At 41.7% G+C, this 24,327-nt stretch overlaps 1 protein-coding gene across 3 annotated transcripts in view; it reads left to right on the forward strand.

The window, feature by feature from the left end:
- The window catches only part of SLC25A13 (solute carrier family 25 member 13), a 203,131-nt gene that overhangs the window by 133,161 nt on the left and 45,643 nt on the right, over positions 1 to 24,327 (forward strand). For 2 of the 3 annotated variants that reach the window (XM_019927669.2, XM_019927685.3), the window contains 4 exons: positions 708 to 795; positions 1,276 to 1,434; positions 14,261 to 14,313; positions 15,677 to 15,757. In XM_019927669.2, coding sequence (XP_019783228.1) covers positions 708 to 795; positions 1,276 to 1,434; positions 14,261 to 14,313; positions 15,677 to 15,757 — 381 coding nt within the window. The remainder of the gene's footprint in view (positions 1 to 707; positions 796 to 1,275; positions 1,435 to 14,260; positions 14,314 to 15,676; positions 15,758 to 24,327) is intronic. The other variant, XM_019927678.3, reaches the window with a different exon arrangement.

Consider the following 24,327-nt stretch of genomic DNA (forward strand, 5'->3'; position numbering starts at 1 on the left):
TTTTTAATGACATACAATTTTGTTTTAAAGCTATAGCATTATTTTTAACCAGTCCTCCATTATTGGACAGTTAGGTATTCTCAGAGTTTTTGCTCTTAAAACAGTACTGCTTTTTCATATTCTTGTAGCTTGATCCTTGTTTATATATATGATTATTTTCTAGCCTAGCTTTTTATAAGTAGAATTGCAGGGTCAAAGTTCAGGTACATTTTAAGGGCTTGGGTGCGTATTGCCAAGTTTCCCTTCAGTTTATGCTCGATTAAATGGCAGATTTGAGAAGCTCTGTTTTTTTATCATCTCTTACCAGGTTGGATATTGCCATTAAACAAACAAACAAAAAAACCCCAAACCTACCAATTTGACAATTTGATTGATGAAGAATGATATCTCATTAATGTTTTTAAATTTGTATCTCTTTGATCACTAATGAGAATTGAACATTTGAAAATGGGTTCATATTCATAACATTTTGGGGGCATATAACAGCTTTTATTATATTCAAAGTTGATTTTAAAAATTAATAGCAATAATTACTTTTTATTAATAAGAACTTACAAAATCTAATCATACCTTCCTCTTTGACATTTTAGTTGTATCATGAGTTTAGAACCCAGTTGTAACTTTTAAAAAATAGTATGTGCTCATTTTTGTTCTGTCTTCCTTTCTGTCTCCTGTTTTCTCACTCTGCAATTCCTGTGCGTGCAAAGAAGAAGGCCTCAGTCGATTCATCTCGACCAATTCTCCTACAAGTTGCAGAGTCGGCCTACAGGTTTGGTCTGGGTTCTGTTGCTGGAGGTGAGTCATGGATGAGTGCAAATTTTTCATTTTTGTTATTCCTCTTTTTCCTCTGATTTTCCACCTTGAAATACGGAAGGACAAAGCCTCCTCTGGTCTTTCCCTGAGCTAGTTACCAGTCTGTATCTGTGTGATAGGATAATAGCAAAGGGAACTTTTTCCTCATACCTACATCTGATCAGGGACTTAGAAGTGACTTTTTCTCTTATTTATCTGCAGACAGGCTTTCTAGAGACGGGTTAATAATGAGGTTAGGCTGTAGTGATGTGCATTTTAAAATTTGAACTGTCTGTGATATCCTTTTATCGGGAGAGACTTGAATGAAAATCCAGTTATTTATTAAGGGTGTAGAGAGTTTTAAAACTTGTATATACAAAATTTGTTTTTTTCTTCCATCCACATCTTCTCTTTGATGTTAACCAACTCCCCCTTTCCTCTGACCTTAATTTCTTCTGAAATATTGTTATTCCTTGATTTTAGCTGTTGGAGCCACTGCTGTGTACCCTATCGATCTGGTAAAAACTCGAATGCAGAACCAGCGATCCACTGGCTCTTTTGTGGGAGAACTTATGTATAAAAACAGCTTGGACTGTTTTAAGAAAGTGCTACGCTATGAAGGCTTCTTTGGACTGTATAGAGGTTAGTGCCATGTGCTAAATTCATGAAAGGGGAAATAGTAGTCAGAGGTTTGGTTTTTCCATCTGAATGCCTGAAATGTATTAGAGAGACTGTGTTAAAATGGAAATACAGCAGATTCTCAATTATCCATGCTAATGGGCGTAGGCTGGAGGCATCTAGGGCATGGCTAATCAAAACAGCCCATAATCTGAAAGCCATTTATATTGCTCTGCCATATGTTTTATTTCTTAAAAGTAATTATTTTCATAACCATCTCTAGTGAGTTTTTAAAAGGCTTGTATTGTTTGTGTTCTTGAACTAACTCTACTCACCACCTAACAGGGAAAGGCAGCTGGGGGACAGGACAGAGCCTACTTGGGACTAATGATTCTCCTCGAATATTCCACAAAAATGTCTATCAGGCCAGTACCCAGGGGTTCAGTGCAGCGCTCGTTCCTTGACTGTCTCTTTCTGAGTTAAGGTTGCCCCTTTCCCTTCCTCTGACTCTGAACCCAATGAAGTTAATTCACATACCACTCTAGCCAGGCAGTCCTTCTCTATCCAGCTGCTTCTGTAATCACCTAAGGCTCATTAATCAACAAGAACAGTAGCAAGAAGTATGTCATCACAAATGGAAAGGATCCCACAGACCCTGACTGCTTGCCCACCGGCCTAAAGGACATGACTTAACTTCCCAGCCACTCCCTCTGTGATTGCCTTCTACAGAGAGAAGAGAAGTAACTGTGTTTGCATCAGCTAAAATCCAGTATCGTGAGGCAGTTCCAGCTAAGCCACTTTGCCATATGGCGACTGCAAAGCTGACGGGGTCTTCCCTCCCTTCCCCTACCAGGAGATAGTATTTAGTACTCTGCAGAAACAGACCTTGAAGCCGTGTAAGCAGCCGTGTGAGCCCATGCCTCTAGGCCTCTTCTGCCATCTGCTGATTCTAGTCTTCCTCTTAAGCACCCAAGTTAAAAATAAAACAACAACAAAGACCCCTCTTGAAATCTCTCACCTTAGCAATGAGGAGGTTTCAAACCCCAGAGAAGTTCCATTTTGCAGGTTCTTTTGTGTAGGGAGATAACCTCCATCAAAGGCCTTTTGATCTTTCCTCTGCCCTCTTTCCCTCACCCCCTGCGTCTTCTCACAATTGGGAAGGTCTTTGACCCCAGGTGATTGATGATGACCCTTACAGGGTCACTGCCTTTCATTTGAAATACTTTTCCCTCCTGGTGACAACAAACCTCGCAAGTGAAATGTCTCCCGAAATGTCTCCCCGAGTAGTACAAGGTTAATGTCACAGTTCCTGCTTTGCAGTGATTCAGGCAAAGGCTACTGCTACCTGTTCATGTGGGTTGTTTTCTGTGGGCAGAGCTTTGAGCCTCAAAGCGGACAAATGTCTCAGCCTTGGCATTGCTTCACACACTACTTTTATGGGCTTCCCTTGGTGTTGGATTAAATGTCAAGGGTGCCTTTAGAATTGTGAGACATAATGTTTGTCCTGCTGAATGCCTTTAACATGCTTGTTTTGACCTGATTTGTTTGAATTTTGAGTCCCTTCTCTTTCCTCTTTGACCACACCTGGTGGGTTTTGATTCTTGGTCGCATCTTGAATTCCTTCCTCAACCTATCCTTTTGACCCCATGGACAAAACAGCTTAAAGCGTACCTGAGTAGTGAGCTACTGTGGGCCGTCCGGTAAACCTCATGCTGTTTCAGTTATATCAGTGAGACTGGCAGAACTGGTTTTAACTCCTCAGGGATGGGGAGTAAGCCGGCCTGTCAGGCAGACGTGGAGGCTCCCTTTGAACACCAAAGAGGCAGCCCCTCATCCTTTTCCTGGTTTAGAAAGAGCCATTTATCTAACCTGTTTTGGGTGCCTGATCCCTAAGGCGTTCTCTTGTCAGAGGATGATAAGTAGAGTGTGAATATAAGATGATTAGTGCTAGGAGTCACCTGTGTTCATTTCTCCCTGACTTCTTATCTCTTCTAGTAGACAATTTTAGAGCAAAAGATGTGCTATAAAGCTTTGTTTAGTTTCTGTTTCATAATTTGGATCTTGAGAGCACAGAGATTGGCAGTTTAGGCTTTTGAAAAAATGATATACGGTCTTGCTTCATAAATGAATTATTCCTATTCTTGATTGGTTGGGGACTAATTCCCTTTAGTGCCTTGCACATAGTCATTGATTAGTAATTGTGTGTAACTGTATATTTGTAAATGCTTATCATTGGACAAGAGAGGGATCTGATGAAAACGGGAAACTATCATTACCAGCCAAAAATTATAATAGAAACAAAAAAGACCCCAACTACTTCTGAGAATCAGTATCCTAACCTTCGTGTAGAAGGTCAAGATATAAAACACCCAGCATGTGATTCTTTGACGATAAATTTCTTATTAAATGTAATTTTGTTTAAAATTTTAATATTCCAGGGGAAAACAGTTAAATTTTAATTCTGAGAATTTAGAATTGCTGCTGTTCACACTCCACCTAGCAATACTTGAGAAGGTGACAGAGTACATCTCTAATTTATAAACATGTTTCAAAATATTGAGCCTATTTTTTCCTGTTATGGAATTTTGCTTAACATGTAATTTTTCTGCATCAAGACATATATAATTGCTAATGTTTCCCGAAGAGTATAATTTGGGAATGTTGCATAAGTAAGTTTTCTCCCCTATTGTAAAGCTATCTTTATGTATATTTGGAGGAAAAGTTGGCAGTTGGCCCTGAAAGAAGGTGCTTGCAGCATGCATCCTTATTACAAGGTTAATGTAGCATCGCTCTCCCTCTCTTTTTTTTCTTTCTTACAACAAGAATACGGAACTCTAAAGGAAGCGGTTTTGTATTTAGAAATAGTTCCCTGTGGAGCTCTGAGAGCGAAGGCTCTTTTTGAAGAACTCATTCGGCGCGAGTTGTTTTCCTCTGTCCTTTCTCTGGCAGTTGCCAGCATCTGTGCGCGGTCCTGGAAGTTATCCCATCATAAGCAGGGACCACATTTGAATCACGGCCCCGTCATCAAAAGGTGACTGATAACAGCTATGGGGATTTTTAGCACTGTCTTCAGTTGATGCTGAGTCCTAGGTATTTTAGTGTTGTGAGTTGGTGAGGTCTTCTCTCCATGTTTCTGTGCAGCTCCCTGCTTCTTTGTCTCTCAGAGCCTCTTATCTTTGGGGGGTAAGTTTGGTTGTTAGACGTGATCCCCTTAGAAATCCTATGAGACTGACTCTGCAACCCTTCTCTATAATGCAGACTACTTTCTTTATAAGAAAATTATTGATTTTCCTAGGTTTTTCTGTAATTTTTGAAATTCAGACCCTTTAGGCTAAGTCTATCTGTATCACAGGAAATAACACCCAAGAAAATCCAGATCTCCCTGAAGTCACTTGTAAAAGTCTTCCTCTATTTCCTCCCCAGTCTCCAGATTGATTTAATGCACTCAGGTGTTTAAAATCCTTAATGAATTACCTGACAGCTCATTTGGTTTGAATGAACTACATGACCAAACGAGTCAGTTATTGGCTAGCTGTAGACTTGGCATATCAAAGAGAAACAATTGATTGGGTAATCATCCATAATTAAATGCTCTTAACGTTCCAGGAATAACTAATTTCTGCCTCTAAATTTTTGCTACACTCTCCTCTCTCAGATGCTTCAGGTAATGAGATGAGTACCCTTAGAAACTGGAAAATGTTATGGGGAGGGAGGACCACGGGGAGAAAGATGGATTCAGGAGAAATACTTCCTAAAGGAAGGTTTTAGTTTTTATTTCTGTTCATGGGAAAAAAAGAAAATCTGCCAGAAAGGGAAATTAGATCACTTTGTGAATTAAACTTAATTTGGAGTACTACTTAGTCTTTGAGGCAGTTGGCAAAAAAAAAAAGAAAAAAAAAATTTTTTTTTTTAATCAGCCCATTGACCAGGCTTGCAGAGTTTTAAATGTGTCTATTTCGGGTTGTCTGCGTGATGCAAAAGCAGTCGTCTTCCATCCTGGAATGTTCTCAAGGTGACATCTAGAGGATATTGTGGTGATATCTCAGGAAGTTTTGTCAGATAGCTAGTTTAAGCTATGTCTCTTGGGTGGTTAATGGTTCTGTAGAAGGCAGTATCCAAATTATGTGGATCCACAGTGAGATTCCTTCTTGCTTAATTCTTGTAGATAAAAATAAGTTTAAAAATTCTATCACCAAAATAGAGCACTTGGAGGTTGTACAGGTCTATTTTGCATAACTTAAGAAGCCATGCATCTTGGCACAAACCACAGTGAATCTGTACACTTCACTGAGTCATGGTGTCCATTCGTGTCCACCAAAGCTTCTAATGAGTGCAGAATGGTTTGGTTTGAGTCGTATTTTCTTGGCCATTTCTGCACATTTTCATTTAGGGTGTTAAGCTGTGAGTAGATCAAAAAGCAGATATTTGGTTATAGAAAATCAAGTGAAAATGAGCAAAAGACTTGGACAGTTCCTGAGCTGGGTAATCAAATCTCCAGAAATCTCCCGTGAGCACAAAGCATTAAAAGGGGAGACTGAGGTGACACAGACTTGGAACTAAAGTGGGTGGGAGTATCGTCAGAGGCTTGAGAGGGCCGAATGAGAACAATGATGAGCTTAGAAAATTGGGAAAGATGGAACTAGACGTAACCTGGAGAAGAGAAGATTAATTAGTGAACGAATTAGTTCTAGACCTCAAGAATGATCATTTATTACCAGCTACTGCCAATGCTGAGACTGAGACAAGGGAAATAGATTAAATCTCAGCAGCAAGGAAATTTAGATAGAAGAGAAGATAACCAAGACCCTGAAAGTTGCCATATACCAGAGTGAAAACCTGAAGGAGGAGAGGGTATGATTCTTCTTCCCAATGACCTTCACTTCTAGAAATCCTCCAAATAGAGGAGTCACAGGAACCAAGGTTTTTCTAGACCATAACAGTATCATTCCGTCATGCTTTAACAATCAGTCTCCCAAAGGCATCTCCTGAGCCATAGCTAAAATAATAGATGGTTCTTGACATTTTGAGCAAAAATATTTAACCCAGATAAACAAGCATTTAAATCTTAATATCTGCTATGCCCCCAGCTCCACTGTACGCTCAGCTTGGAGTGATATCCTGAGAGCTGGTGGAAAACTGGATAGTAATGAGGGCCATGAAAGGGGATAGTGTAGTTGGGAGAGGAGGGGCGTGCCTCGTGCTTGGGGGCTGTGTGAGTCAAAAGCAGACAGACACAGGGGAGGGGCGGGGCGGGGAGGGGGGAGGGGGGAGAAGAAAGCTTGAACAAGTGAAGAGAGAAGGCCATGGAAATAGGAGCAGGAAGAAAAGCTGTGAGGCAGGGCACACAGAGTGCTGATAGCTCCAGAATGAAGGTTAATCTGATGTTGAAAGCAAGGAGGGCTCTCTGGGAAGATGGGGACAAGTGTAGGGGCCTCCACGGTGAGGTCAGGAGGCTAAGAATTTAACATCGGAGGGGTTGCCTCTGGGTTGAAACTAGATAACATAGAAAAGTGCTAGATGTGGTTTCAGCTACAGCAGTAGGAGTATTTTATGCATTAATATCCCCTACCAAGCTCTACTGCCTGTCTCTGCCCTGGATGCCTTGGATGCTGTCTTACGTGCTTTAAGCTACCTTTCTCAGGGCTGGGCTGGCCACTCTTGAACTTGTTTTCTGTCTGACCTGAGACAGAAATGCTGCTTGAATGATGGGTTTCTCCCTTGCTGTGGCCCGACATCATCTGTGCCCCTCCGTGTCTTGTCCAGTGTGGTCTGTTGGGACAGCTGCCGCATGGCGGTTACAGTTGTTTGTGGACCCTCAGCCCGGCTTCTGACCCGCTGCTTTCTCTGAGCCTCGTTCCCCAGTTGAGCCCTGACTCCCACTTGTCCACCAGGTTATAGTCTGCAGCTCAGCTCTGCAGGTCAGTGCCTTCTCCTGTGAGAGCCTCATATTCTCTGGAGAGAGAGACGTGGAGGCAGATGTACGTGCCCACCACATAGCCGCCCTCCTCTTACTGTGTGAAAGGGCCCAGCCCTGCAGCCTGCTAGCCCAGCGTGAGCCGGCTCCCAGAGAAAAGTTTCAGAACATTCTGGGCTGGAAAGAAATGCCTTTTTTGGCGCCATAAATCCACTAGAGTGCACAGGAAAAAGCTGAGCATTCCAGGGCCGAAGGGCCCTGCTTTGGGAGGCATCACGGACCCGAATTCAACTCAGTGCCACAGCACGGTCACCAAATGGTGAGGGACTTGGGAGAAGCTGCTTAGTCTCTCTAGAACCCAGTTTCCATGGAAGAAGGGGAGGATAGTGATGCTGATGAAGGTGAAGAACAAAAAGACACCTCTGTAGTACTTACTATGTGCTTGGCACTCTTCTGAGGGTTTTGTGTATATTAACTTGTTTCATCTTCGAAACTACCCCATGCACATGGTACTGTGTTTATCCCTATTTTACAGATGTGGAAACTAAGGTACAGAGAGGTTGGGTAACTTAACCACAATTACCCAGCTACTAAATAACAGTCAAAGTTCAAACCCAGCAGCCTGGCTCCAGACTCCATGCTCTTAAATCGCCCTGCTCTTCTACTCCTCAGGAGAAATTACATGGTAAAAAGTTGCTTATCATCAGAGGTTGAGAACTGTTTTAGTTCTTAACTGAAACATTTTATTTTAGCTTGAAAACATAGTTGAAGGTGTGGTGTTATGTCTGTACTGCTTCCTTATCTTTGCCTAAAGTAAGCGGTGCTGCTAGACACTGTCAGACCGCGTGTGCCCTCGCTGCTTGGCGACGGCTCTTCTAAGGATGGGCATAATGCCATGGCAAACAGCACTGTACTCCTAACCTACTTCCCTAGTTCCCATACTGCCATAGTCACCTAATTCCGGGCTGTGAGCGTTATTCAGGATGAATTGCCTCTTGTAAGCAAGAGGATAATCAAGAGTATGCCTTGAACAAATAGGTAGAAAGAAACTTTCATCACCTGTTTTGAATACATAATATAGGTTGTGAACAGTGTCTGGCTCCTTGTATACATTTACTGATATCATTTTCATAATAAACCGATGAGTCGTAATTGGCATCCTTGGTTTACTAATGAGGAACTTCGAGTTCAAAGAATAATGTCCCCAAGATCACTCAGCACAAAAGAGGTGCAGACCTAGGATTCCCGCCCAGGTCTGTCTACCTCCGTGGCCCGTGCTCCAAGCCATTCATTTTGCTGCCGAGCCACTGGAAACAAATAGCTTTAATTAGGCCAGCATTATTAATGAGTCTCTTTCGTAGTCCCTTCTAACTCTGAGATTCTAGAATTATATTTCTAAAAACGTAGTAGCCCTCTGATCAGCACACTGCTCTCGGGAACTTCCTTTTGGGGGTTCTGTGTGAAGCCTACAGTGGAGGTTCGTGGTATGGGCTTAGTTCCCACACCTCCAGCTCAGTGCTTTCTCATTGGGTTGCATGAAGGTTGGGAATCAGAGGGGATAGTGTGATTTATATCTCAACCCCATGAAATCTCAAGACAAAATACTGTATTAATATTGTACCCTGTAAATCTTTTCTCACATTAGCAGCCTTCTGGTGAAGTTTGCCAAGGAAGCATTGCCATATGTGCTGATGGAGCTGAACTAAAATGAGAAGATTAGAAAACTAACCACACTAATAAATTTCATTTGAGGCAGTTGGAAAACAGACTGCTGTTTTGACAAGTTAGAAACAACACACACATCCATTCTCTGTTTCTAATGGTTAAAATGAATTTCCAGAATCCAACAGAAACATCTTGTATTAGAAGCCTAATTTTTCTGCTGAGTTACCCAGACGTCAAACATACATGTGCTTTAAACTCCAGTGTGATGGCGTTGAAGTGTCTTCACCAGACTGGCTGTTTTAAGGCATTACCGGACCACACTACCCTTCCTCCCTCTGAGGTCAAGGAACCGGGAGGTTTATTGAAATTCCCACCTCTCTGACTTTCCTTGTCCTGCAGGTCAGGGCCCCTCCCCTCCCAACGGGCACTTGCCAACAACTAATGGTGTCAAGGCCCACATCTCTCCTGGCTCTCAGATTGTCATCCACAGCTACCCTTTGCTCCCTAGTTTGCCAGGGTTGTCACCACAAGAATGGTACTTAGCCAGTACCTCACTGAGTGCCAGCATCTGGCCCAGGTCTTAGGAATGGATTTGTACTTTGGTTTTGTTCTTACTGGGTTGAAGTTACTCACTTAATACAGTGGAACTCAGGGCCTTAGATTAAATTACTTTAACCTCCTAATTACTCTTCGTGCCTTGGGTCTCTGCCCTTACCGTCTGTCCTTCACCTGCCTCCAGAACTTTTTACTTTTTGAACTTGACTCTTTAAAAGTCACCCCATGTGTCTACAGAATTTTTTCCAACCCCCTTAGTGTGGCCTGGGGAGAAGCAGTGCAGTATACCGGCCAGGAGCGCCCCCTTAGAGCCAGACCACCTAGGGTTGAACCCCACTGCCCCACCTAACAGCTGAGCAACCTTGGACGAGCTCGGAGAAGTCTGCCTCAGTTCCTCATCTGTTGATGGGATAAAAATAACATGTGCTGAGTTATTGTTATTGACTACTTGTGGTATAGATTACATGTGTTGATTCATAAAGCGCATAGAGAGGTGCCTGGCATGTACTGGCTGTTGTCCTTATCGCCGCTACCATTGTTTATTACAATGTCAGTGATCTCACCACAGCCTCCAGTGACCTTGCCCTCACCCTGACTGTGCCACGGTCTTGAGAAATGTTGGTGCCTTTTCACGCTCTGTCCCCTCTGCCTGGATCACCTTGCCCTCTGTTCTACTCATGTCTCTCTTCTCCAGTGAACCTCTGCTTATCCTTAAAGAATCAAGTTAAGTATCTCCTCTTCTTTGATGCTTTTCTCCCTCCTGCAGGCAGAATAACTGGTTCTCTCCACTGTGTTCCCATAGTACTTTGGTGCCCCGGGGCTGTGATACTCAGCACTCTGTTTCTAGGTGGTGTGTCTCCTTTCTGGCACACAGAGACACCTAGGGCTCCCTTTTCTTCTGAACTGACACCGGCTCCAGGGGATGCCACAGACCTTACTATGTTCATCCCAGTTTCTTCCAGTACCAGGCACAGAAAGCATTTGGTAAATGTTTGCTGAACAAACAAATATTTGCTGCCCTATATATAGTCTTAAAAGCAGGGTTTTCTCTATTGTTTTGTTTTGCTCTCTGCTGTTCACAGTGCATTACTAAATTTATAGTGAGAAATACAAAACTCGATAGCTTAAAAGGCTGGCTGAAGTGGTTGCATCTAACGCTGTAGTCACTTGGCTCTGTGGGCTGTTTTTTATTAGTCATTTAAAAACACCATCACAGGGTAGTTAAAGAGACGGGAGATCATCATTTAAATCACAGTGCTATCAACCCATCCATGGCTTGGTCTACAATTTAATGATGAGAGTAATACATCTAGCAAGTAAATATTTAACTAAACATTTTGGTACTTGACCTGAATGCAGAGAGTAGAATGGAAATTGTAAATGTTAAGATGTAGTTTAACCAGCTTATCCCTGGATTTTACTGGTAGAAATTAATGTTGTACTTTCATAAAGTAATAATAAAGCCTTTCTCCTCATAGATGTTATCTCATGGTATAAGCAAAGGATTAATAAGTGAGCATAGTTTAGGAGGAGAGAATTCTTACTTTGAATAAGAACGTTTGCTTTGCCCAGATGGTTCCATATTCACATTTTCTGTGCTGTTTCGGTTCATTTAGATTAAAAAGAGTATAGCCCCCGGGCTTCCCTGGTGGCGCAGTGGTTGAGAGTCCGCCTGCCGATGCAGGGGACACGAGTTTGTGCCCTGGTCCGGGAAGATCCCACATGCCGCGGAGCGGCTAGGCCTGTGAGCCATGGCCGCTGAGCCTGTGCGTCCAGAGCCTGTGCTCCGCAACAGGAGAGGCCACAGCAGGGAGAGGTCTGCGTACCACAATAAAAAAAAATTTTAAAAATAAAAGAGTATACCCCATACTCAAGCTAGCAGAGTCATAGGGGAACTTTTGGTAAGAGTTCACATGAGAGAGAAGGAAATCCGAGATCTCATAGGGATCCCAGGGCAGGAGTTTCACTGGAATCTGGCCTCCGTGGGACCGGAAGATGGTCAAGGCCGTCCCTCCCACCTGTGCACCTTTCATGGGCTGTGTGTTTTCTCTCTCTCTGGTGTCTCCATTCTATTTGCTACACATTTTCTCCTGCCAGTCTTCTTCCTTTTCGTGTCATAGTTGCTACTTCCTTGTGGCATTATCACACATGTCTTCAGCTGGCCACTTTCCCCACTCCATCTGGCACCGTCTCAGTTTGCTCCTTTGTGCTGACTGACTCATCACCTTGTCACGCTCCTGGGAGAAGGGTCCTGACTGGGCAGCTCTACTCTTGGTGCCGGGTCACAGGGCCCAGGTTGCTGAACTCACTGGCTGTACATCTTTTAGGTGTCTTGCCCTTGGGGATGAAATAGGCTCAAAATATGGCTGCCTAGAGAAGACGTTGCAAACCCAACTGTTTATAGGATCCAGGCAGCTTAGTTATATCAGTGAACAAATGAGGCTGGTTGTGAAAGGCAAATACACATTTGCCTGTCAGGCAGAGGACAGAGTTGGGTGTTGTCTAAAGGCATAGACTCTTGAGGAAGATGGCTTAAATTTGAATCCCAGTCTCACTATTTATCATTTGGGTAACTGAGAACAAATTACTTAATCTCTGTATGCCTCAGTTTCCACTCTACAGGGTGGTTTTAAGGATTAAATGAGTTAGTAAAGTGCTTAAAATGGTGCCTGACACATAATAAATGATACGTTGGCTGTTTTTAGAGGAAATTTTGATTAGAATCAGCATCCTTATCATTTAGTTTTACGATGAAATGAGCTTTCTCCAATTCTGCCTAAAACATGAAGCTGTCTTGGTCTATTTAGTTTCTCCCTTTTTGTAAAGCCATAAGCCCAGAGAGATATTTCTCTATTGTGAGGATATCAACAGAGCAAGAAATGATGAACGATAATTGGCACTTGTCCTTATTGCCATGCTGGCATTAGGGCGTGGCGGGGACCTTGCTGAATTGATGCTTGGGTCCTGTCTAAAGGGCAGAGCCTCACCCAACTGGAGGTAGATTGCTGTGATGTCAGAAGGAGGCCCAGAGCTGTCACATCCATTAATCAATCAGTTGATCAGTCTAGTCATCCATTCAGCCATCTATCTATCTATCTATATAATCTCAAATTATGTTTAAAACCTGTGCTACTCAGCAAAACACATCTGCAAGCTGGATGCACACATCCCTCGAGCTAGTGACTTTTGGCTGTAGGCTGTTTCTTTAAGAAGATGATGTGGGGCTTCCCTGGTGGTGCAGTGGTTGAGAGTCCGCCGATGCAGGGGACACGGGTTCGTGCCCCCGTCCAGGAAGATCCCACATGCCACGGAGCGGCTGGGCCCGTGAACCATGGCCGCTGAGCCTGCACGTCCGGAGCCTGTGCTCCGCAACGGGAGAGGTCACAGCAGTGAGAGGCCCGCGTACCGCAAAAAAAAAAAAAAAAAAAGAAGATGATGTGGGCAGAGCTGGTCTCTCCAAAGAGGCTGAGGGTGGACCTTTTAATATAGTGAATTAGGAAAGTGTACTTACTGGTGACGTATAACACCATGAAGACCCTCCCAAGGACAGCAGCATGACACGGCAACAGTAGATTCTGATCCTTGGGGTTAGCTTACTGAGTGTTTCCAAGGAAAGGCATCTGTCTTTGATTTGATTTTCTTAGAACAGATGAAAAAGGTAACTTTTTTTTTTAGTTCAAATATGTAGGTCCACTACTGTCATAACTGCCTTTCCTAGAAGTGGCCCTTTCCTGTCAAAGACCACACCTCCTCCTGTGCCCTGATTCTTAATTTCCACTCCACCTATCGTGTCCAAAACTGAGCTCGGCCGTCTTCATCTGTACCAGGTGTTAGTGCTAAAAACTGAGCTCTAGCAGTCAGAGCCAGTTACACACACACACACATACACACACACACACACACACACACAATCACACACACACACACACACCCATCACTATACCCTGTTTTCTGCGCCACAGAGTGGTCTTTTGAAAATATGAGGTAGCACATCACTCTCCTCCTAATGGAAACCCTTCTTACCTAACTTGGAATATATCGGGCTTCGGGGTCCGGGTCTGCAGCGTGGCATCGGGCCCCACCTATGCCTCTCCCTGTGCCTGCCTCCTGCGAGGTGATGTACTGACACTCTCCCTCATTTTTGAGCACACCAGGCTTGTTCCCACTCTGCTGTCTTTGCCCCGTCTGTTCCCCTTCCCGAAATGCAATGCATGTTTCCCCAAATTTTTCAGCAAGGCCTCTCCCTTCCTTCCATCTGAGACCAGTCAGAGGGAGCCTCGTTTGTCTTGAGCTTGTCACAGAGTCGTAGTTGCTAAATGTATGAATGGCTGAACCGTGGGCAGTGTGTTGGGGGGGGAGGAGCTGAGAAAGGCGTTAGAGAAAAAGAGTATTTTCACTAAAGTCCACTGATTTAAGAGGCGGGAGGGAAAAAAGCAAATCTGTGGAATAATGAGATCTCCTGTATCACTAATACTGTTGATTTACCCAATGTGCAAACGATCCAGAACGTGAGGGGGAATTTACTCAGGCCTGATGTAGCTCTTAGACATTAGTACCTAAACATTCCATTTCAAGTGTTCTCGTTCAAGGTAAGAGCAGAAAGTGGCAGCAAAGATTGCCCCAGTTTTTACACTGTGATCCCCCTCTTTAGAGCTGTTGATGTGTTTAGTTAATGTTAATTTACTTAATATGCTTCTACTTTTTGTTGTTTCTCAGGTCTCTTGCCACAGTTATTGGGAGTCGCCCCAGAGAAGGCCATAAAACTTACAGTAAGTCTTTGATTTGATGCTTCCGATGAAGGGAGTTTGCACACACTCAGGAATCTAGCAGAGATTATTATGTGAAACAGCAGGTCTGTGTTTCCTCAGAGGCGCTAACTGATTTGAACATGGAGGTGCTCACCACACATAGCTTTTTATTATTCCCCATTTAACAGTGAACATCTGAAAATGTGATAATATACTTGAACAAGGTTTTGGGTGGTTGCCACCACCATCATCATTGTCATCATCACTATAGTAGTGGCAGCAACAGCAGCTAAATTTCTTTCAATACCTACCATATTAGGTGCTTTCCATGTATTATCTGTTACTGTTTTAATCTCAAGCAAGGTGTGACCCACAGTTTACAAGTCAGGAAAGTGAGGCCCACGGGGATTAAGTATTTACGTGTGTTTGCACAGGTCGTTAGTAGGAAGACTAGAATTCAAAACCAGATTTTTTCTGACTCCAAAACATATTGTTCAAGTACACATGCTATTTACAGAATTCGTGTTCGGGGTGTATTCTGTACACATTTGCCGAAGTGACATGTTTAGGGGTCTGAGTTCTAGTTTAAGTTGATCCTCCATCATATTGGTTCTCCAGTGCCTGACTCCTGTCTGACAGGTGGTAAGTATTCAGTATGTATTTGTGCAATGGATAAATAATTGCATTTTCATCACCAAGGTCATAAAGTCCCAGAAAGTTAAACTTCACTTTTGGATTGGGCTGTGTAGCATTGGTCCTGAAATTCTTCTTTTACCATCTTATTATGTGACCTTGGGACAGCTAATCTTTTGATTGATCCTTAAAATTGCTTGTAGTACATACCCTTTTGAGAATGTTATACTTAATTAATTAATGAATGCTCTTGATGTTCTCTCAGAAGCCTTGAGAAATTTTTTAAATACTGAATTTCTACTAAGCTAAAAGATCCGCTGAGCCAAATTTGTCTCGATGATGCTGTTTTAGATTAAATCTTGTTGGAAAACTTGAAAGTGATTTTTTAATCAAATCCTATAAAACAGTTTTTAAGTTATAAAATGTATGTTTTAATTTTGTCTCTGTTGTTAATATGTCTCTCTTTTTATGCTATTGTAATGGCAGGACATATTTGAATTAAGCTTGTAAGCCACCTCTCTTAATTGTTTTCTCCGTGAAACATCAGGAATACGTATTTATATATTTTACCTTTCAGTAACTATGTATATGCTATTAAGAGCAAACTCTTAAGATACTTCATTTATTCAGTTTATGATTACTCCAATACAGTGACAGAGAAAAGTAACATTTATTTACAGTTATATATTTATATGTGTTTAATGGCTTTCTCTATATTTTTCATCAGCTTCTGTAAATATTTTTCTTCCAGGTGAATGATTTTGTGAGGGATAAATTTACGCGCAAAGATGGCTCAGTCCCACTCGCAGCAGAAATTCTTGCTGGAGGCTGTGTAAGTACCTTTTGCGGATATCTACATTGAAAAGACTTGTTTCACATACATATCATGACCGTGCTACACAAGTGTGGACTAAGGCTTCTGTTCACCACAGGTCCCGTTCAAGGGCAGAGTCTACTAGGGCACCTCGGCTTCTCCTAGACAGGCGGACCACTCCTGAGGTGGAAGGGTAAACGTCTCTGGTCTTACTGCCTGTTAAGTCATGCCTGTTAAATTCGCCATTGCTAGCAGTTGGTTCTGCAGGAGAAGCCATTTGTGGCAGAAGTGTTTGACCTTTGAACAGATCTTTGCTAACCTATTTTAGAGTTTATTTTTCATACATTCTTTCCTCATGGCACCCTCTGCTGGGTCAGGCACTGAAATTTGTAGTTTGAAGTCAGCAACCATAGCTCTCTGCTTTGCTTTACTTCACAAATGCCAGCAACTCTTCAAGTTCCCCAGTGCTTCCAGGAGAAGGATGTGGGAGGTGACTGGCTGAGTGCGCTCCGCATTGTCAGAAATGCTTAGAACGAGTATTTCTTTATATGGATGAACAACCTGCATCTTGTTCTTGAGCTCAGCAAAACGTCATGTCTTGTTTTATTTCATGTACAGGTTTGTTCACGTGAATGTAAATACCTTATGTAAGTTAAACTCTTATACAAAGACTGGTGCTATTTAAAGATAAGGTTGGTTAAATAAATGGTCTTTGATCACTAGGGCAATAAAAATTTGTATATTTTCCATCTACACCTGTGTTTCTTGTACAAAAGATGAGGTCACTTTTTTTTTTTTTAAACTCACTTGTTCTGTGCAGGAAATGGTGTTCATAAAATGATCTTTTCTTGAAAAGTCCTTGAGTTTAGAAGTTGGGAAAACACCCGAGAATATTAAACCTTTGTCTGGAGAGGGCTTATTGTCCTAACATTGAATGGGGTTCCCTGAACGTAGCAGGAGCTACAGAGTCCTAGCTCCTGGTAATTCTTAAGAGATGGACGGAATTTGGCTACAGCCTGACTTTCTGTTTGATCACTGACCTGTCAGAGACAGCCAGGTAAGATCCCCTTGTCCTGTAACTTTAGGAGCATTCAGGGTGGAAAAAGGGAGCCTTTAATGTCCTAAATAAAAAGGGCACACAATAATAATCCAGAAGAATATTAGGAGTTGCAGAAATGGCGCTTGCCGGTAAGTACTCGTCCTTTAAAACAACTGTAGTTTCCAGTTGAATAACTAGATTTTCTGATTTTCAATAGGCATAACCATGGGCTATACCTAAGTCCATCCTTGAAGCTATTACAAGGGTCCCGAGAGAGTAGGGCATTTCAGTAGGTCAGGTGGGTTTGTTTTTTTTTTTAGAAGTCAGGTTTTAAACTTTCTGAAAAGACATGATTACATATCTCTGTAAGAATTTAAAATGGAAAACTAACTATATGATACTACTCAAGATTTTGGCAATAATCTTGAGGGTTATTTTCTTTTTAATGAAAGCATTTTGCCTGCACACAGCCCTGGGTGCCAAGGAGATTGGTCATGGCACGTATCGTCTGCTGTAGGTGGTCTTGTTTTCTCGTATGTGGTCGCCCATTCCAAACACAAAGCACCGATTGGCATCAGACGCGGTGCCTCGTTATTGCAAAGTGGTGCAGCCCTTTTCAAACCTGATCTAAACACAGGCTTAAAATTAGAGCCACTGGGGCTTTACAGCTACTTAAAATATCTGTGAAATGAGGTTTGCCATCCTTCATCTCAAAGGTGGGGAGTCAGTGGTCCTCAGTGTTTCAAGTCTCCTGTTTTTGACTGCCCCCTACTCCTCCCTCCCCCTGAGTCATTGCTTTGAGAAGTAAGAGTTTATTTTTCAGGTAAGCAATTCTGTTGGTGGCAAACAATCCAGGTCCTTTAGATCTCTGAGTAGTGGGATGGCTGGTGCCATTGCAGCATGTGTTTTTAAAGCAGTAGCAGCGTCTTTCTCTGCAGGCTCTGGCAGAGTTGTTGTCCCTGTCGTTCAGAGCCAGTCACACACCTCCTTAGAGAGTCCTTGTGAGTACCTCTGCCTCACTGTCCAGTTAGGACTACAGAGGGTTTAAAAGGTAGTGTTGCATGGGCAGTTCCCCTTAGTTCACCCAAGCATTGCCAGGCATTGCCTTTTAAGTCCCCGGGGAGCTCACCTTACTTTATTATCACCGAGAATTAGGAATATGGCTAACTTTTGCACTTATAACCTCAACTGCTGATTTCTTTGAAGATGGCTTTTTTGTTTATTTTATAATCTGTTTTCTACAAAAACAGGGAAAAGATGCAAGGAGGTCCTTGTCTGCTAACCTTAATCGTCTCCTAGCTAAACTAAGGCCTGTTTTATTATTTTTTTTCTTTAGAAAAACAACAAGAATGATAGTAAATTTGAAGGAAAATGTTGGAGGAAAAAGAATAAAATTGATCTCATTCATTAATTTTTGATATAATGAAATCTGTGACTGAAGAGCTTAAAAAACTCTTGTTAAATACTCTTGTTTCATTGGTGTATGTAAAAGGATGAATCTAGCATGAAACTTACTTTTTGCACTAGTTTAGAGCACTGTTAAAAATTTGACCAGTTTTCTGAGCATTTTTGTAGATTGACACTTAACAGTGGTGATATATTCAGCACAGCTCAAGGCTGCAGTAGGTGCCAAGACTGGGGTTTATAAACTCTCATTCTGAAAGGTGTCTTGTGGTTTGTGTTTTCTACATAAGTTGGTTTTCTACTTTCTGAATTAGACTAGGAGTTTTAGGAGTTTTGACAACTTGTTTGACAACAGTTTTGACAAGTTGTAGGAGTTTAGGTCTTTGACAAAGACCTGGAGCCTCAGGTGTCCCTGCACAAGAGCTCAGCCCTGGAGGGAGATGTGACTTAGGGTGGTCACTGTCAGCAACGGTGGAGGCTCCCAGTAAATGGGGCAGAGGACAGAGGGCCTGTCACCACTACCCATCTCCAGTTAGGTTCCCACTGACTTTAAACCTGACATGTTACCTCTGAGTACGTTGTTGTGATTGCAGTGTTGCTGCTACTTTAAGAAAAAATAACATATGTAATACCATGTGGTCTGTAGGTTACAGTCCTTAAATTCTACAAAGTAAGTCTTCTATGCCTCTAGTGGAATAGAGGATTGAACTCCTGGGGGCACTGGGATCTTTAGTTTTTGATCCTTTGATCTTAAGGTTGTCCAATAAGGAAATACAAATGGTGCCACGACTGGTTTCAGGGAAGATATAAATATGATTAATTTATTTGGCATGAAAATCTACATTGAAATGAAAAGAAAAGAAATGATATTCAGTGGGTGGAAAAATATGTCAAAAAAGGATAAACCTCTGTCTTATAAAGCTTGTATTTAGTAAAAATTATTTGTGTACCAATAAAAATTAATAGTATTCCATAATAATTTTTGGAAACACAAGTCAACATGCTTCCTGAACAATAGTCCTTTGATAATGGATCCACTGTATTTTTCTTTCTTTTTTATTTTAATTTTATTTTGGAGTATAGTTGATCAACAATGTTGTGTTAGTTTCGGGTATACAGCAAAGTGATTCAGTTATACATATACATGTGTCTATTCTTTTTCAGATTCTTTTCCCATTTAGGTTATTATAGAGTATCACGCACAGTTCCCTGTGCTATACAGTAGGTCCTTGTTGGTTACCTATTTTAAATATAGTAGTGTGCACATGTCAATCCCCAATTCCCAATCTGTTCCTCCCCTCTGGTAACCATAAGTTCCTTCTCTAAGTCTGTGAGTCTGTTTCTGTTTTGTGAGTAAGTTCATTTGTATCTTTTTTTTTTTTTTTAGATTCCACACATAAGTGATATCCTATGATATTTGTCTTTCTCTGACTTACTTCACTTAGTGTGATTATCTCTAGGTCCATCCATGTTGCTGCAAATGGCATTATTTCATTCTTTTTAATGACTGAGTAATATTCCATTGTATATATGTACCACATCTTCTTTATCCATTCATCTGTTGATGGACATTTAGGTTGCTTCCATGTCTTGGCTATTGTAAACAGCGCTGCAGTGAACATTGTGGTGCATGTATCCTTTCGAACTATATTTTTCTCTGGATATATGCCCAGGAGTGGGATTGCTAGATCATATGGTAGCTCTATTTTTAGTTTTTTAAGGAACCTCCATACTGTTCTCCATAGTGGCTGTACCAATTTACATTCCCACCAACAGTATAGGAAGGTTCCCTCTTCTCCACACTCTCTCTGGCATTTATTATCTGTAGGTTCTGTGATGATGGCCATTCTGACTAGTGTGAGGTGATATTTCATTATAGTTTTGATTTGCATTTCTCTACTAATTAGCAGTGTTGAGCATCTTTTTATGTGCCTCTTGGCCATCTGTATGTCTTCTCTGGAGAAATGTCTGTTTAGATCTTCTGCCCATTTTTTGATTGAGTTGTTTATTTTTTTGATATTGAGCCGCATGAGCTGTTTGTAAATTTTGGAGATTAATCCCTTGTCAGTTGCATTGTTTGCAAATATTTTCGCCCATTCTGTGGATTGTCTTTTCATTTTGTTTATGATTTCCTTTGCTGTGCAAAAACTTTTGAGTTTCATTAGGTCCCATTTGTTTATTTTTGTTTTTATTTCCATTACTCTAGGAGACGTATCAAAAAAGATATTGCTGCAATTTATGTCAAAGAGTGTTCTGCCTGCGTTTTCCTCTAAGAGTTTTATAGTGTCTGGTCTTAAATTTAGGTCTTAAATCCATATTGAGTTTATTTTCGTGTATGGCGTTAAAGAATGTTCTAATTTCATGTTTTTACGTGTAGCTGTCCAGTTTTCCCAGACATTTATTGAAGAGACTATCTTTTTTTTCCATTGTATAGTCTTGCCGCCTTTGTCATAGATTAATTGGTCATAGGTGCTTGGGTTTATTTCTGAGTTTTCAATCCTGTTCCATTGATCTATATTTCTTTTTTTGTGCCAGTACCATACTGTTTTGATGACTATAGCTTTGTAGTTTAATCTGAAGTCTGGGAGCCTGATTCCTCCAGCTCCGTTTTTCTTTCTCAAGATTGCTGTGGCTGTTTGGGGTCCTTTGTGTCGCCATACAAATTTTAAGATTTTTTGTTCTAGTTCTGTGAAAAATGCCATTGGTAATTTTTCCATCGAGATACATACATGTGCATTTGGGTGTGGGTATATGTGTAAATATATCTAATGCTTATGGGAGCTTATATTCATTTTAAGTGGGGAAAATAATTGACATGCTCACATCACTGGTTCTGAAAGGGATTGGTGAGAATATCACCATGGAAAAACATGGCATGAAGAGCAATCTTAATTGCTCTCCCTTGCAAGTAAGTGTGACCCTAATATTGTGGCCTATGTTCCCATTATTGTGGTGATTCTCATACACATGGTATTTTTTGCTTGTTTGTACAGCCATGTATCAGATACCATTTTTAAGGAACTTTTTTTTTTTTTTTTTTTGCGGTACGCAGGCCTCTCACTGTTGTGGCCTCTCCCATTGCGGAGCACAGGCTCTGGATGCACAGACTCAGCGGCCATGGCTCATGGGCCCAGCCGCTCCGCGGCATGTGGGATCTTCCCGGACCAGGGCACGAACCCGTGTCCCCTGCATCGGCAGGCGGACTCTCAACCACTGCGCCACCAGGGAAGCCCTTAAGGAACGTTTTTATAACTCATTTTTTTTTCTTTTGCATTACGTTCAATTGCAGTTAATTTTTATGATTTTTGAAAAACAAAAAGACAGACACCATGTGCCTGCCACTTAGCTTAAGATGTCAAACTTGACAAATGCAGCCAGAGGCCCTCTTGTGTTTACCTGTCCCAATAGCTTTTTCCTCCCTCATTTCCCAAGAGATAAAACTATCCTGAAATTGGTGTTTTTTTTTATTCTCATGCCTGTTTTTTTATACTTTTTGTGACATCTGAGTGTATCCCTAAGCAAGATGAATGTTTGCTTTTGGATGTTTCATTCTGACCCAATGCTACAGGAACATAGACCCAATGATTCCCATACTGATGCCTTTGCATTTTTTTCTTACTAGTGCCTTGCTTGGAAGAAAAGAATAGTAAATGGGAATATCATTTTCAAATGCTGTAATGTGGCTGGCATACAGTGAGTATGTCTTATAGATGTGTGGATTTATATGATTTTATATAAATATAGTTGGAATGGCATATTTATTTAACCAAGTTTTATGTAACTTGGAGTTTCTTGGCTAAAGTCATTTCTTCAATCCTACCATTTAAACTCATGACGAATACTGAGTAAATTTAAAATTGTAACCCTCCCCACTGCCAATACACACACTCCTTACCTGCCTTACTGTCCCCGCTCCTCCTCTTCTCCCTAATGGGAATATGATTTCAGCGTTTCTCTATCACTGAGGAGGAGAGGTGTTCTAGTTATCTATTGTTGTATAACAAGTCATCGAACAACTTAGTGGCTTCAAACAGCAATTTATTATTATCTCTCCTGGTTCTGTGGGCCGACTGGGTTCACCTGGGCAGTTCTCCTTTGTGATCTCCATGTGGTGATAGGCAGACAGCAGCTGGGGCTGGAATCATCTGAAGGCTCCACTGGAATAGATGTCCAGGATGGCTCACACTTGAGCTGGCGGTGATGCTCACTGTTGCCTGGGAGCAGCTGGGGCTGTGTTGCAGAGCACCTACTACGTTCCTCTATTATGTACCTTGAACTTTTCAAACCTCAGCAGCTTGATTCTAAGAGAAAGCTTCCCAGAAGCAAGCATCCTAAGAGTCCTGGGCAGAAACTGCAAAACTTGTTATGACCTAGCTTTCAATAGCATTTCTTCTGCATTCTACTCGTCAAACAAGCCACTTAGCCCAGCCCGGATTCAAGAGGAGAGAAATTAGACTCTACCTCTCAATGAGAAGAGTAGCCAAGAATCTTTAAACTACCACTGGAGGGTTCAATAAGCAGCGCTCTAGGATGGGAACATCCTCATTGCCCTCCAGTTTATGAAGATTTCATAGTTAATCACATGTCTTCTCCAAGGAGAAGACATGTTGCTGATTCTGGAACCCATTCCTGTCCCACATTGCTCTTGGTTGAAGGGAGCAGAAACTCACTAAAGAAAAGCAATAACTAAATGAAAGTCTCCCTGAAGGGTGTACATGAAATGAAATCAAAGGCGCTTGAGAATTGAGGCAGCTCTGTGCACTGGCAACTTTCTCTATTTTCTCTGGGCCTTCTTGGTCTCTCTCACAGGGACTTTGCATCTCTCTGCATATTTTTTTAAGACTTTACTTTCTTAAGAGCAGTTTTAGATTCACAATTTTGAGAGAAAGATACAGAGATTTCCCGTATACCCCCTGTCCCCACACGTGCATAGCCTCCCCATTACCAGCATCCCCACTAGAGTGGTACATTTTTTTTACAGTTGATGAATCTACATTGGCACGTTAGTCATTCAAAGTCCATAGTTTACCTTAGGGTCCATTCATGGTGTCATGCATTCTATGGGCTTGGACAAATGTATGACATATATCCATCATTATAATATCATGCAGAGTGTTCTCACTGCCCTGAAAATCCTCTGTGCTCTGCCTCCCTGCCCCACCCCTGGCAACCATTGATCTTTGTACCGTCTCCATGGTTTTATTTTTTCCAGAATGTCTTATGGTTGGAACCATACAGTTTTGTAGTCCTTGCAGATTGACTCCTTTCACTTAGTATTGTGCATTTAAGGTTCCTCCATGTCTTTTCATGGCTTCGTAGCTCATTTCTTTTCAGCACTCAGTAATATTCCTTTGAGTGTACCACAGTTTATCTTTTCACCTGCTGAAGGACATCTTGGTTTCTTCCAAGTTTGGGCACTTGTAAGTAAAACTGCCGTAAACAACCTTGTGCCAGGTTTTTGTTGAAAACGTAAGTTTTCAGCTCCTTTGGGTAGATACCAAGGAGCGCAATTGTTGGATCTTACTGTAAGAGTATGTTTAGTTTTATAAGAAGCCTCCGAGCTGTCTTCCAAAGTGGCTGTACCGTTTTGCATCCCTACCAGCAGGGAACGAGAGTTCTGTTGCTCCACATCCTTGCCAGCATTTGGTGTTGTCAGTGTTCTGTGCATCTTTTTACTTCGCTGATCCATTTCTTCTCGTCCTCATGGTGTTCACTTCCTCAAGAATTCCCGTGATGTTTTTACTGGCCAACTGGGCTCTCACCGTACAGTATGATCTTCAGCTTCTTTTCATCCTCAGCCCTAGCTAATTGCCCAGTTTTGTTTTTCATTTAATTTTTGAGAGGAAATTTGATTGGCAGTCCTCATCTTTGTGTGCCCGGTTGTAGAGCAGTAGTCATGACCCACCCAGATATTAATAACTTTGCTTAACAAATCCATTTGGTTCAACTATTTATAAATGTGTTCAAACCCTTCTTGTACCATTTTGGTTTTAGCTTGAATTCTGTAAGTATCCTGTGAATAGTAGTTTAGGTACTTTTGTTATAAAATATACCCAAAGCCTTATTCCTTATGTCTGAGCTTGAAATCACTTGAGATTTCAAACGCAGTCATATCAAACCAGGAAGAAAATTTCCTCATGTAATG

Source organism: Tursiops truncatus, chromosome 9 (assembly GCF_011762595.2).
Source record: "Tursiops truncatus isolate mTurTru1 chromosome 9, mTurTru1.mat.Y, whole genome shotgun sequence".
In the NCBI taxonomy this organism is placed as follows: domain Eukaryota; kingdom Metazoa; phylum Chordata; class Mammalia; order Artiodactyla; family Delphinidae; genus Tursiops; species Tursiops truncatus.